The sequence below is a fragment of the Dendrobium catenatum genome, unplaced genomic scaffold (genome assembly GCF_001605985.2).
Source record: "Dendrobium catenatum unplaced genomic scaffold, ASM160598v2 fragScaff_scaffold_178, whole genome shotgun sequence".
Classification (NCBI taxonomy): Eukaryota; Viridiplantae; Streptophyta; class Magnoliopsida; order Asparagales; family Orchidaceae; genus Dendrobium; species Dendrobium catenatum.
In genome coordinates this window covers 500,534-515,971 of record NW_021318640.1, presented here as the reverse complement: position 1 = coordinate 515,971, position 15,438 = coordinate 500,534, and the positions used below count along the sequence as shown (strand labels likewise).

The window sequence follows — 15,438 nt, the reverse complement described above, 5'->3', positions numbered from 1 at the left end:
ACCCAAGCACGTAATTGGACTAAGTCAGTTAGACTCTGGATTTGGATGGAAATGCCCAATGAAACAGTGAGGTCACAAGCAATTTTTAAAATTGCGTAATCGGGTATTGAGGCGTTTTTCATTCATGAGGCGAGGCGTAAGCCTCAAGGCATTTTGAGGCGTAAGCTTCAAAATCAAAAAATTGCGTAAACATGAAATGATAAATTTTGTATATACTAATGAATAAATAATATATAAAACATAAAAATGCACAAGATATGAAGTGAAATCAAAATATGTCAATAATAAGACAACACCAAATATAGTTCAACTCAAACTCCATCTTTCCCAAATCACAGTATTCTTTTCATTAACATATAATTCAAAAAAAAAAAAAAAATAGCAATGACATATCACATAAGAACTCATAAGTCATTAGCACTGTCATCACCATGTTTAAAAATGGGCAATTAGGTATTGAGGCGTTTTTTGTTTGTAAGGCGAGGTGTAAGTCTCAAGGCATTTTGAGGCGTGAGCCTCATAATGAAAAATTGTGTTAAGTGCAAATAAATGTTAAAAGTAAATTTTTATACAACACTTAAATAATATGTTAAAAATGGCGACGGTTTAGAGGTTAAGGAAGTTGGGAGGAAGTTAGCGCGACTAGGGGGTACACGAAGTGTGATTTGTTTGCGGCTTTACTTCAGGATTTATGTAAGTTTTAATATATATCGGGTGAGGCGTAAGCCTCACGCCAGTGAGGCGAGGCGTACCTTAAGGCGGGCCTCAACCAAGTTGAGGCGCAAGCCTCATAAAAAAATTTGAGGCATAAGCCTCAAGGCGCTTTTCACTGGAATTGTACAAAGGAGGGCCTCAAGGCAAGCCTCATATTGCGCAATTTTAAACCATGGTCACAAGTGTATATAATACATAATCAAAGAAAACAGTGGCCAAAAAGGAATCATCAAACCTTTTTCTAATGCATAACTTGCAACTCAAACATAAACATTGGAGTTGCACCAAACAATACATTGCTTGTCAAGAATTTGAGCAAAAGTGTTCAGAAAACACTAAATATTAGCCAATGAAATGCTTCAAAATTCCCACATATCTGCTATATTTATTAGTAGCTGACTTTTCTGTGTCCTAAACTCCACATATAAGTCTTCTGTTAAAGGGCAAGGTCTAAAATCAGATTCAAATGATGAAACACTACAGTTTTTCGATAAATCAAAAGCTGACCAAGGAAAGGCATATGAAAAAGGATGAGATCGATGCATCTCTTACTCATATAACATAGAAGGCTCAAACCTACAAAATAAAAAATGTCAATACTTCTTAAACATTGTAAATTCCATTCCTGGGCCACTGAAACCAAAACAATACAATTCCCATATATATATAATAACAATGCCATAATAGAGTGAAGTCAACAATTCATCTACCAGCAATAACCTATCAAAGAATTTCCTAAGTCAATTCATAACTAGTGATTGATGCTCAACTTCTGTGCTTTATATGCAAAGGTACTATGACCATTCATTCTACATACATACCGAAAGAAAATGCATCGGCATCCCTCTTGTTGTGCAGAAATTTTCCCAATGCATGAAAAAGAGAAAGCGTTTCATCCCTTCCACATGGAAAGTATGTGCTGTCGAGTTCCCCTTTCTCAAGAAGACCTGTAAACGGTGATAATCTAGATCTGTCTGAGTAAAATTTGGCATTGGTTTCCAACAGAGTTGATACAGGGGAGATGAGTAAATTATCTGGCCTTAGACAACAGTACTGTAAAGATGTTATTGCATTTCTTATGTCACCACCACTAGCCTGAGCTATCTGATCTATTTGCTCAGGAGTCACATCACACTTCTCTTCTTGGCATAGCATGGAAAGAACTTTCTTGATAGAATTTACTGTAAGTGGATTGAAAGCAACCTACAAGAGGAATGTTGAGAAATTTATAGACAGCTAGAGAAAATTACATTTCCAAAAGATTAATAATCCCATATCTTGAAGATATGTACTTCTTTTAAAGAGATTTGAATGTTACCTTGTGAGCACCAGCTCTCTCGAGAAAGGACACAAGTTCTTCACAGTGATTTGTTGAATTCTCACCAATGTCAACTTTATGATATTCTGTTATCAATATAATAATTGGAAGCTGAGCAGAAAGGCTGAGACTGGTTAAGCATTTCTTTAATCTCTCAAAAGCAACTCTTCCATTTGTGACAGGGAGATCATCAATTAGAATAATATTCGGTTCACTTGATGCTCCAGAACTGCCAGGACAAAGCAAAGAATACTTTCCTATCTTTCCTACAAAGGCTTCAAACTCATCTAACTTTGACACAAACCTTAGACCTAAAAAGTTAAGTATCAGTTGAAACCACTGAAAAGATAAATTACCCCTTTAAGTAAAAAGCATAAGTCCAAACCTAAAAGCATGAGGTAAAAACTTGAGCAGCCATTAGGAAGATATCAAAATCTACTATGCTGAGCGAGTAGTGAGTAAGTAATTTCAGAAGCAAGCAACAATAGACCTCATTCTTTTCGGACGTTGCCTCACTTAGGCTTTCAATCAAGAGCAAGGCTCAATCACTACAAGTCTTATTCATCAATTTAGCAAGTGAAACCAATTTTGTCATTGTAGAAATTCCCAAGTACAGTGACCTTCATTTACACATTTATTTATTTTGCATGAATTTGCAAGAGCAAAGCAAATTGATGTTACGTCTAAGAACATGTATGGCAATGCATTTTATAAGTTGATTAAACTTTTTCAGGAGGCAACAACCGTTATAGAATTGTAAAGGGCAGGCCAGCAACCTTATATGAAAACCAAATCAAAATATTGATCAAGCATGCTTTCATAAAACACACTTTTCTTATAAATACAACAACAAAAACATCAAGCCTTTATCCCACTACGTGGGGTCGGCTACATTAATCATTTTTCTCCATTGTGTCCTATTAAAAGTCAAATTCTCGTTTAAATCTAATAAAGAAAGGTCATTCCTAATATTTTCTAACCAAGTCTTTTTAGGTCTACCCCTACCTTTCTTAACATAAGTCAAATCTAATACCTCTATTTTCTTTTGTGCAATTAATGAAAATGAATTTGCTTCATTTGATCTTTATATGTATGGATAAAATCTATAGTTTTATATTGATTTTGCAATGAAATATGGAGTACTAATAAATTCTCTTCATCAATAATTTCATATTATTTTTAATATACCAAGTCTTCATTTAGTGCACATAATGACTATAGGTGTTTTAAATATCAGGTGTAGTGTGGAGTCTAGGAATAAAAAAGAAAGCACAACTAGGTATATTCGATTGATATAATGTAAGTATAGGCATAGTGCTTGTCATTTATCAAATTTATAGAGATGACTTATCATGAGGGGCTATTAACAGTACATGCTTTACTTGCTCTTCTAAGATTTTTATAGGGTGACAGACTATGAGAGTTTAGAGTGCTATTGAGATTGGAAGAGTTAAATCTATTCTTTGTCTCTTCACGCTTGACTAAACGATCGGTGATGCATATGCTCTGAATAACATTAATATAAAAGACAATCATTAGGAAACATATTGTTTTTACATTCTATCAATCCAAAACTATTTATTTAAAGAGTGTTTCAATTAATTAATTTATATTTTATTTTAAATTAAGTAATTGAATCTCCACACAAACTTATTTCGATTAGTATGATAATTGTTGTAGTTGAAGTAGACAATATTATTATTTGCAAGTAAATATTCGTCCTCATGGGATCGATATCTACTCTATCACTATATACTTGATTTAGTATATATACTTGTGTATATTAAGTGAGTTTTTATAATTTTTATATCAAAGAAAATTTAAGCTTTATTTAGGGATTGTTAGAGCAATAAATCATTTTCACAATTTCTTTAGGTTACTCAATCACTCCATCAAGTTTTTGGCACCATTATCAGGGAAGAATTTGTTTTATTTACTGTATTATTGAATCAATTGCAGGGTGCTAAGATCACTATAGTCAATCTTATTTTCACAATATTCATTAAAAAGTTTAGCAAAATATCTCATTCATCTTTGTTGAATATCATCTTTTAAGAAAAGTATTTTTTTATCTTTTTTTTTTAAACTCCATAAGTATTTTTTTATCTTCATCCTTAATACACTTTTCTTATAAATAGTTACAAAATTTCTTAAAACAAAAAATGATCTTGTCTAATCTTAATTATATCCTGTAATATCCTTTTCAGTTGTCAAAAAAAACCTATGTATAACTACTAATTATTAATCTTATATTAAATATCTATCAGACAGTAAATTTTTAAAATACATGGACTTGATGTTATGTCCATTTTGATCATTTACTCAAACAAGCTTATCTATCAAAATACTTCAGAAAGCCAACTTAACAACAACTTAACCAAACAATCATCCACTTCACTCAACAACAAAGCACAACACTAGACAGCATTGCCAAATGTGAACCAAGTAAAGCGTGAAACTTTAATGATTTCACATATGAATTTGAATTCATAAATAATAACAATGAGACTATTTTCAAATAGCAATTCAGCGTGATTATAAAACAATACCCAGGAAAAATTAAATAAAAATGAAAAATTCGGAATTTATATTAGACTGAAAGCAATGTTTTGACTATAGATAAAGGTTAAAAAAAAAAAGAGTATCATAACAAGCAACAGTAACAAATTATAACCACCAAAGTTAAGGAAACAAAGATCAACACATATGAAAACAGGAGAGGAGGCATTTGAATTTCCCAATAACAGATAATAGTTACTGCTATAATGAAAAAGAATGCTATGACAGGATAAATAGAACCTTGCGAACAACAAGAATGTCTAAAAAAACAGAAACTCGTGGACATAATTCTAATAGAAAACTATATATAAACAGCACAGCAGCAACCTATACTAAGCAGTATAACTGTTTTAGTTAGTTTACAGCTATCATACGAAGTACCTGAATTAATATTATGTACATGCTCTTGCCACAATGTTGGGGTAGGAGTGGTCCATTCACATAGCTGAGCCCCAAGTTGTGATGCAATCACACGAACAGCTGTCTGAAAGAGAAATTAAATATTCATATAAAACATAAATTAAGTTAGCAAGGAAAAGTAACAGGAAAATTCTGGTTTTTTCCCTTTTAAAAGCAAAATATTATAGCCAAAAACGTGATTAGAACAAGAAAAGAAAGTATGAAGAATTGCCAAGGAAAAAAGTATAAAAAATATGAAAAAAAAAAAACACACATTTGGAATGTCTAGCATTAATCTTTGTGAATATAAGGGAGTGGAGATAGATTTTTTTTTTCCAATTCGTGCTTTGTCTCGTAAATAGTATTTCGACCTCCGATCAACTAAAGTATCCAAGCTATAAATACTCATATTTCAATGATAGGGCTGCTGAGAATCATGATTGTCGTCGTACTCATAAATTCGAGGGAGCTAAGGTGTTCCAAAAATAGAAGGAACAATCTCAAAGATAATACTAGTAGATGATGATAATGAAGTGTCCATCTACACTAGGCAAGTAAGGACAATAAATATCTCTAATTCCAAATTAGAGTTTAAAACTAGTTTCAAATTTCGAGAAACCAGGCAAATGAAGGTGTATCATCTGCCAAAGGGGTAGGAGGTCAAATCTAGATATGTGGCTGAACATCTTAAACCCGATAGTGAGATTTCCTCAACTTTGAATGAACCTTGAAACAATTTAAGAATTTATGCCCAAAATTTTGCATGAAGAACAGTAAGATGGGATGCCTTTAAATCCATACTGTCCATCAATTTATGAAAGATAGGTGCCAATCCCTACCTCATTTTCAAAATAAGAAGTAACACAACTTCCACTAAAACTCTATCCACAAAGGGTCTAGAAAGAGGGGTAGTAGCATAATCCCCTTGCAAAAGTTTTAAAATATATAAAATAAAGAATATAAAATAGATTGGTTGAAGTGAAGTAATTGAACTCGAGGGAATGCAACCCAAATATATGTTAAAGAAGGTTCCTTAGAGAAGTCAAAATGGGGTGACCACTTTAGCATACACATCAAATAACCATTGACATAATATGAGAATCGAGAATAAAGTCTAGTTTAGTCTATTTGTCAAAATAGTTTTACGATGATATGATGCAGGTCAATGGTTCGATAAGCTCAATAGAATAGTCGCCCATCAAATATAAATCAAACATGAATTTGAGAATTATCTCTAGGTAGGTTTTCCTTAAAGAGAATAAGCCAACAATAAAAAAAGGTGGCCCACCTGTGGAGTCCAACAATTCACGCCTAGCTTTGAGAGAATTTAGGTTACAGACCAAATTTTCAAAAAGTTGTTGATGAGATACTACATAGAGATTTTATCCTCATTTTGCAAGGACTTTATAATCTAATTTCAGGTTTACCATAAGCACAAATCCCTATATTTAATTACCTCTCCCAGGTACGAGAGAGAACTTTCAATTAAGATTAGTCATTAGATAGATGCTCCATGATTAGTAGATAATATCAACAATTAGACAATTAGTGGTTGTAGGATTAAGAAAATTTATTGCCATTTTTTAAAGCAAATGATGAGAGAAATGATAACAAACACGATCAAAATGTCATATTTCTGTCCTCCTAAAGTCATTACGAATCATATTCTATTAGTTAGAGAAGGTAGTCGACCCAACCTAATTCAAAGGATTTTGGCCAATAACCATGAGTTGCATTGTCTAAGGAGACCTTTTAAACCTAGAGAGAATGTTTGTCTTATGGTACAAAGTGAAGTCGACATTAACTAACAAATGGCTTTATGACCTATCAAGCGTATTTTCACGATTCATTACTCAAAGCTTTTAAGACATTAGAACTTAAAGGCTTTAGTTGTGGCTGTAATTTAATGATATGAATTTGTGGCAAAACTATCAAATCAGATGGCCCCAATCATAATTCTTAACCGGCAACATCATTTGACAACAAAATCACCAACTAGATGCCATATGTCACATCCTTACTAACAAGAGATAGATTTAGAGTGAATACAATGACATGCTTAATAAGACAGTAGCTCTTTATGAGTAGAGGTCATTATTATATATATCACCCTCGATAAATTTTCATGGAGGATGGATGATTATTGCTTTAAGTTTTATGAAATAAATTTTACATGAAATATTTTTATGATTTATACATTCATTTGAATTATATGTTTTTTAGAAATATGGGTCCCGACAATTTTATTTTATTTTTTTGAGATTTGGGACATACTCAAAAATATAATCCCCTCACATTAAGATCCATTTTCAACACAACTATCAACGAGTTCAAGTCTTGTCAAGTATAGCCTTTAGTATAAAGTGGATCAGACTAAATTTATTTTCAATCTGCACAATATTTTCAGACTTTCAAATTTTCGTGTTAAGCTTGTTTATTAGTGCACATGGAAATATTTTGATTTCAATACTCTGTACATTTTCAATATGCATGCATGACGCACTCACACATTTCTTAATGCCTTTGCATAGCACATGCTTCTTAATGCAATTTAACATTTTTTTTTAATGCACTTGTACATTTGCATGATTTTCAGCCATCTTACTTAGTGCATTTGCATGTTTCTCGATGCATTTTCACTATGCACTTAATGTTACTCAATATTCTTATATTATGCATTTCAGCGTTTTCTAATACATTTGTATGGTCTTGTACACACTTACAAGATGCACTTACATACTTTTCAATGTATTTGCTATGTGGTTAGCACATTCTTTAATATTCTTACATGATACATTGCACGCTTTTCAATACACTAGCAGGGTCTTCAACACATTTAAATACACTTGTATACTTTTTGATACATTTGCTCTAGGCACTTACACATTCTTTAATTATGTGATGTATCTGCACATTTTTAGTGCGTTTGTATGGTCTTCCACATGCTTTTTTTTTTTTTTTAAATGGTGCACTTATATGATAAACTTGCACTATTCTCGATACACTTACGGAACACACTTGCACAATTTTATTGTGCATTTGCATGATGCAATCACCTGATTTTTAGTGCATTTACACAGTCCTCGAGGTACTTGCATGCTTCCCAAGATAGTTGTGTGCTTCTCAAAGCAATTTCACACTTCTCAAGAAAGTGCATGCTTTTTGTAGCATTGTATGCTTCTTAAGAATGTTGCAAGTTTTTTGAGATATTGCAATTGAATGTGATAGTTATATCAACATTCACGTGCATAACTTTAAAATACATGAATTTTATTGTTTTCATAGATGCTTAGTCAAAGGGATGTAGTGGAATGTTCATTTTGAGATCTTGAGGACACTTTGTCTGCTTGCATATGCGTTGCCAATCTAATGGCATAGAAGGAAATTTGAATTTTTTTAGGTACATTAAAATGTTTTTCATTGTCTCTATAAAATAGTAACTTAGCATTGAAGCCCACCCCCCCCCCGGCTGAATCATTTTTGTCTCCTATAAATAGAGTTGTTTATTTTTCACGATTCAAATTCATATAGCCTCTTGTCTAGAAGATTTGAGCATTCTAAAAGCAACTATGAGGTTATGTTCTAAAAGCAACTATGAGCATTCAAATTCATGTAGCCTCTTGTCTCCTATAAATAGAGTTGTTCTAAAAGCAACTATCGTGTTCAAATCACATTCAAGTCTGATAGATCACTAAGCTATGCACTATTAAAAGCCACACAATGGAGTACTTTTAGTCACATGGGAAACAAAATGTTCTAAAAGACAGATGCGCCACTCTGCACCGTATTTTCTTCCCTTTAAAAACTCATCTAAGGCCAAGAGGGAGATAGAAGGGTTGCTTTCCTCAATAAGGAGATAAAAAGAGGGAATGGGTCAATCTTTGAAGAGTGGTAAAAAGGCAGCGTGACAATAAAGCAAACACCGAGAAAACTAAAGATTGGTTTCTTTAACCCAATCACATAATTTTTGGTGTGTGTAACTTTATAAGCAGTATGAGATTTGTTGAAATTTTGATTAAGAAAGCATTCATCACTTCATGAGATTCTTTTTAATAAATAAAATACTCAAGACATCCAAGCGATTCAATTCTTCATCTTAGTGGGAATTTCCCTGTAAGTGATTTATATAAGCTGCTTTCATTTGTACAGTTGAGTCAAACCTAAATTTCTATTATTAGCTACAGGCTTGAAAATTCTTACAAAAGGATATTCTAAATCACCACTATGGATGCTAAAATTTTGATCATTACCGATCTCAAACCTCTATCCAGAGTGAGCTATTAAAAAAAGCCTATTCGACTTCATGCATCAAAAGACAAAAAAAGTCCTGGTTGAAAGGTAAGTAGAAATCAAACTAAATCTATTAATAGAGTATGATCAGAAAAAGGAGAAGTCTAATTAGAGGAATTTTTGAATGGTGTCCAGGATCTTACATGCCATAAAAGAAAAGAACTCTTAAGTGACAAAGAAAGGGTATTAGGTCTATTAAGCCTAATACAATGATAGTAGAAAACAAACAGCTAACAACTTAGCTCAAAAAAATATTTTTTCAGATAAAAAGAAAGATTAGAGGACAAAGAGAATATTTTAGTATAAGGAGTGAAACTCATAATTAGAGACCCACATCCCCTATTTATCAATTTTCAATGGCTTAATAAAAACCAAACTCTCCTTTGGGAGACTAACTTACAACTCAATTTTTTATGTTAAAAAAGTACCTCCAATCCAAAATAAAGAATAAAGCAAGGAGCCTAAAAGGGGGAATGAAAGGCGTCGATAAATAGGCCGCTCCTCTGCAAAGCTAGCTATGATACCCTCTCACCTTATTTTATGATGCTTTAACATAAATTAGGTTCATATCAAAATGAACAATGAAGAAACATTTATTGATGTTCCTTCATATGCGTTAATTCAAAGGAATGGCAACATGGTGAAAGATATTATTGTCTAAGAATGTGATCATGAGATTATGTTGGCCACTTCTAAAAAACTATCAGCATGTACAACAAAAGGGGAATTACTAAGATTAAAAAAGCAAATATATAACTTGGAAGTCTAGCAAAGATAATGATTGCAATAAAGTTTATCATGAGTGGTATTTCTAATATCAACTCCACAGTGTGATAAATTGTCACTTTTATAAGTAGAATTCAAGTTGGATGGTTGGAACGGAGGGATGCATCAGGTCTGTTGTGTGATAGAAAAGTCCCCTCAAACTTAAGGGAAAATTCTATAAGACAATGGTGAGACTTACAATGCCTTATGACGCAGAATGTCGGCCATTTAAGTAGAAGCATACAATTAAGTTAAGTGTTGATAGATAAGGATGCTCAAGTGGATGAGAGTGGCTTTACTCTTAGAGATAGAATGCAAAATGAGCATATAGGTGAAAAGGTTGGAGTAGCTTCAGTGGTAGATAAGATTAGAGAGAGTCTCCTTAGATGGTTTAGTCACATAAATATCGGCCTTCTAATGACCCGATTAGGAGAGTAGATGCATTAAATTTGGCCTATGTTAAAAGAGGTAGAGATAGACTTAAAAAGACTTCGTTAGAAAATATTAGAAATGACTTTTTTATTAGATTTAAATAAGAATTTGACTCTTAACATGACACAACGGAGAAAAAGAATTAATGAAGCCAACCCCACATAATGGGATAAAGACTTGATGTTGTTATTGTGTGTGTGTGTATACATATGTATATATATGTATGTATGTATATATATATATATATATATGTATGTATATATATGTATATATATATATGTATGTATATATATAGGTATGACCAAATAACATCCATCACTCATCACCTATTGAGCAATTTTCTTATTTGATATTTTCCTATTCTAACACTCACCCTCAATCTGAAGCATATATATCAACTAGCCTCAAGGCCCTCAACCTAATACATAATTGAGAAAAAGGTAGAAGACCTAGAACATTGGTAAAAAGAGGAATAGTTTGTTTTGAATTGGAGATATGAGGGGTGAAAATCTTTTGAGAAAGAGCATCACAAATGAAATGACAATCAACCTAAATATGTTTGGTTATTTCATAGAATATCATTGCTGGCATAGTAGATAGTAGCACAATTGTCACAACATAAGACTATAGGATAAATAACTAGAAAGACAAACTCCCCCAAGAGTTTTTGCCCACATAATTTCTGGCTGTGTTTATACATAACATTGGAATTGGCCATTATAGTCTGTTTCTCACTTTTTTAGATGACCCGGTTACCTCTAACAAAAATAAAATCCAAAGTTCATCAACATTCACCACCACAACAAAAAGCTATATGTTGTATGCTTAACAAATATAGAATGATCTGTGGCTCTACTATGAAGGCCAATCTCAACAAGAACTTCGTAGAATTTTTCAAACCAAGCTCAAGAATTTTATTTAAGCCCATAAATGCGCTTCATACATGCTCGAGTAGTTTCTCCAAACAAAATGCCTCAATGAGATCATCATAAACATCCATTACTCACATCTATTTGTAGCATAAATAATCTTTGATTAATGGCCACAAATAGAAGAATCCAAAAGGATTAAGCATGGCCAATAGTAAGCAATCTTGTAGAACTATATACCCTATGACAGCCAACTAAGTTTGTACTGATCGATCAAGGCATAAGGATTAAATTTGATTTTGAATACAAACAAGTAAGATATTGATTTAACCCTAGAAGGATTAACAACCAAATCTCATGGATGTAAGGTGAGCAAAGCACTCATCTTAACAACCACAATATGTTTCCATAAAGGGTTTTGCAATGCTTTTTATTACATCCTAGGAATAAATACAAATGCCAAGGTCAAGGAAAATGTGAGGAGGAAAGAGAGAAATAATAAAACAACATATCAGCATAAATGAGATGGGCGATATGTTCTCTTTTACTTTTACATAGAGCAATTGAAAAATATAGATCAGACAGCTCAATCACAAGATGATGCTCAATCAATACCAACAATATAGATGGAAGTATTCTTGTATAAGGTAGTCAAGTTCAACTTGACGAAACCATTAGAGGTGTAAAGGTAAGTATAGAACATTTTGTAAAAAGATGAACATGTGGTAAATGTATGGAAGAGGAGAGAGGTAAAAAAAGGAATAGTTTTCTGTAAAGTAACACCAATCTAAGTGTATATGTGCAGGTAAGGGGATCATAACATATATAGCTTTACAGGTGTGAAAATAATCAAGAAATATCCACCTAATACCACGAGGAGAAAGCTTGACGTACAAGTGAAAAGTAGGAACAAAACAAACACAATCAAACACCCTAGGTGCAAAAGGGAATGTAATACGGCTGGGAAAAAACGGTAAAGTTGGGTGAAAAACTATTGAGGAAATTAAAGGGCATGCAACAGATTAGATAGTAGGCTATTTAATGGAGATGTGGTTTTGATAGACTCTTATCTAATGATAAGAAATAAAAAATATGTGGTTTTGATTAGATATCTTTTTAGAAACATCAACCTCAATGATAAGAAATAAAGAAGATATGCAGAGAGAGATAAGTAGCTAATGATTACCTGTCATATGAGGAAAAGTACATGAATCTAAAACAAAGAACGATCAAAAGTGATTGTTACATCAAATCTAAAGAAAGAGATAGCATGAGAAGCAGGGGGGCATGAATGAGATTATTAAAGAAATCACTCATAATTTTCCTAAAAGGAAGTAAGAAATCTTAGAAAGCACTAGAAAGAGTTTGCAGGGTTGGACAAATTGTGGAAGCAAGTTAGTTGGTGGAGGAAGAACCCAAATTCTCTCAGCAATGTTAAAGAGGATGTTATGTTTGACTACAATGAAGGTAGAGATGTCCACCATCCCAGTAACCACCAATAATGCCAGCAATCAAGGCTGGTTGTTGAGCCTTCAAAGGTTAAGTAATTGAGAGCTAAGTAACACAAAGAAAGAACTTGAGAAAGAGTGGCCATAATACTGAAAATGGTTCATGTTGCCATTAATGGAGATTGCAAACTCTGCACAAAAGGATGCAAGATGGAGATATATTTAGTGGCAAGAAATTCTTATATTTCTGTCAAACAATAGGACCAATAGGGAAAGGGGAAGTACTAAAATAACTCATCCTTTTTTCCTTTAACGTGTTATAGTACTCTTGGTTTTGCATATCATATTGTTGAAGAAAAATATATCTGCATAGGAGAGTGTAGAAACGAGAAATGTTACTTTCCTGAAAGTAAGTGAAACAAAAAAAAAATCCTATGCCCCTTGCTAGAGTCTTGAAACATGACAATTGAGGCAATGATAATTTCTAGTATGTTGAGCAATCAGGTAAGAACAATATAGTTGAACACTTGCCACTTTACAAACTTGATGGTATCATGTTAAGGGAAAAAATATCAACACGAAGTTGTCATAAGAATAGATAAAGAGGTGAAAGTTCATCGAACATGAGGGATCATTTGCATCATTGAATTTTATTGTGATACAAATGGCTGAGGATGGTTTCGAGGCACTGAGGGGAGGTTGAGAGGCCGCGACACTATGAGAGCATGTCAAAGAGTCTAAGATTTAACTCAAGTCATAAAGGATGTGGGATGATTGATGCAGGGAGTGGTTCAACAATGGAAATGTCAGTGAAGTTTGGATGGGAGAGTGGGGTGGGGTGGGGTGGGGTGAGGGTGAAAGAGACATGTCATGCATGTGAGGGTTCGATGTGGCATAGATGTGTGGAAGAGACTAGCACGCCAGCAAGGCGAGGCAAGGGGAGTGAAGCTATGGCTGATTGTGAAACGAAGTGAAGAGATGGGGCAGATCGAAGGAGGGGAGGCTAAGATTACACAAGCCCTTCTCTAATAGACTAATACAAAGTTAGAAAAGAAAGCTATTACTTGTATCTTATTCACTACAGAACCCCTCTTTTCACAATGTAAGAATGAATATAATGTTCTAAAGTAAAACCAAACATGCTATACCACTGACTAAATATAAAGCATTTATCTCATTTGATATTTATCCCATGCTAACAATGGAAAAAACACTTATTTACTCTTAAATGTTAGGTGAAACAAAAACAAAAAAATGTTAGGTGAAACAAGGAAATAAAAAACAATCAACCAAACATTGTCACAGCAAATTATTATTTTTCAAATTAAGACATTAAAAGATAATAGTGTGACAAACGACATTTATTCCCGAAACAAGTATCTAGCAAACAAAGTGTCGCCATAAAATAATTATAGAAGTCACGCAACAAAAGAAACACTGGCTTTATTAGAAAGCTGCAAATTTGAACCATACTTTTTAACTTCAATCAGCAACCAATGTCGATAATAACAAGCCTTAAAGACTTGAAATACTATGCAAAGTAACAATTTGTAGAAATATACATACAGATTTACCAACACCAGTTTTTCCTGTAAGAAGAAGTACATTTCCAAGGCTTCCCTGTAATTTGGGAGAAGAAAACCAGATTAAAACACAAAGGAGTCACAATAACATAACTGCACTGAGCAACAGAAGGCTTTGAACTATGATAGAGGATAAGTACACCATACATTAATCATGCAGGTTAGATGTGAAAGCAAAATTTTGACAAGGAAAATATATTGGTAGTCTCTTAATGCGTTTGCACATATGGACCAAAAATTTTTATGATGATTTCAAAAAGACTTACAAAATATTATGCCTTACTTTTCGTATCCCTAAATAAATGATTATATATACCAAAAAGTTGAAGAATGATCTGATTCAATGCTTTTTAACCTGGTTTGATTCCTTTGATTGATCTACAAAAATATGATCTTTTTTTAGTAAAACTAATTTATACTACATTAAAAAGTTCATTTCATATAAATAAAAAATAAGACCATCATTAAGCTCCTCGCAAATCTAAATGTCTTTAAAATGCCTTAACAAAATTAATTTACCTGCATTCTTACGGCCTTTCCTATAAGAGCCCATTTTACATGTCCTTATTTCTCATGTTGCTTTCCATACTGACAGGCATCAACATCGCATCTCATCTTACACCCTCTTTACCTCTATTTGCATACAGACTTTTAACTCTCAAATACAATCCTACCCAACCACAATAATTAGTAAAAATCAAATGATAATGATACATCAAGAATTCAACGAATTTGATTGAAATATCTTCATATAACTTATATAACTTATATATATATATATATATATATATATTAAAATAATCATAATTAAAATTAATTTTAATTAAAAACTAAATAACTCTTCTCCCTCTAACTCTCTGTTCGGCGAAGTTACGGGATTTGGCCGGATTCAGGCTAAATCTAGCCAATGGTTTCGGTGCGTGCGTTAAATCCCGGCGATGGTTAAATCTCAGATTAAGGATTTACGGCTTAGATCTCGTATTTACTAAATCCCTTAGTTCGGTGGACTTTGGGATTTGGCCGAAGAAGAACGCAAAGGGAGAAAGTTACCTTCACCGCAA

At 33.0% G+C, this 15,438-nt stretch overlaps 1 protein-coding gene across 9 annotated transcripts in view; it reads right to left on the bottom strand.

Moving 5' to 3' along the window:
• The window catches only part of LOC110112176 (cell cycle checkpoint protein RAD17), a 35,299-nt gene that overhangs the window by 10,254 nt on the left and 9,607 nt on the right, over window positions 1-15,438 (bottom strand). For 7 of the 9 annotated variants that reach the window (XM_028692879.1, XM_028692880.1, XM_028692882.1 and 4 more), the window contains exons 5-8: window positions 14,361-14,414; window positions 4,973-5,075; window positions 2,033-2,343; window positions 1,536-1,917 (exon numbers count right to left, since the gene is read on the bottom strand). In XM_028692879.1, the coding sequence (XP_028548712.1) occupies window positions 1,536-1,917; window positions 2,033-2,343; window positions 4,973-5,075; window positions 14,361-14,414 (850 nt within the window). The remainder of the gene's footprint in view (window positions 1-1,535; window positions 1,918-2,032; window positions 2,344-4,972; window positions 5,076-14,360; window positions 14,415-15,438) is intronic. The other 2 variants (XM_020844300.2, XM_020844299.2) reach the window with 2 other exon arrangements.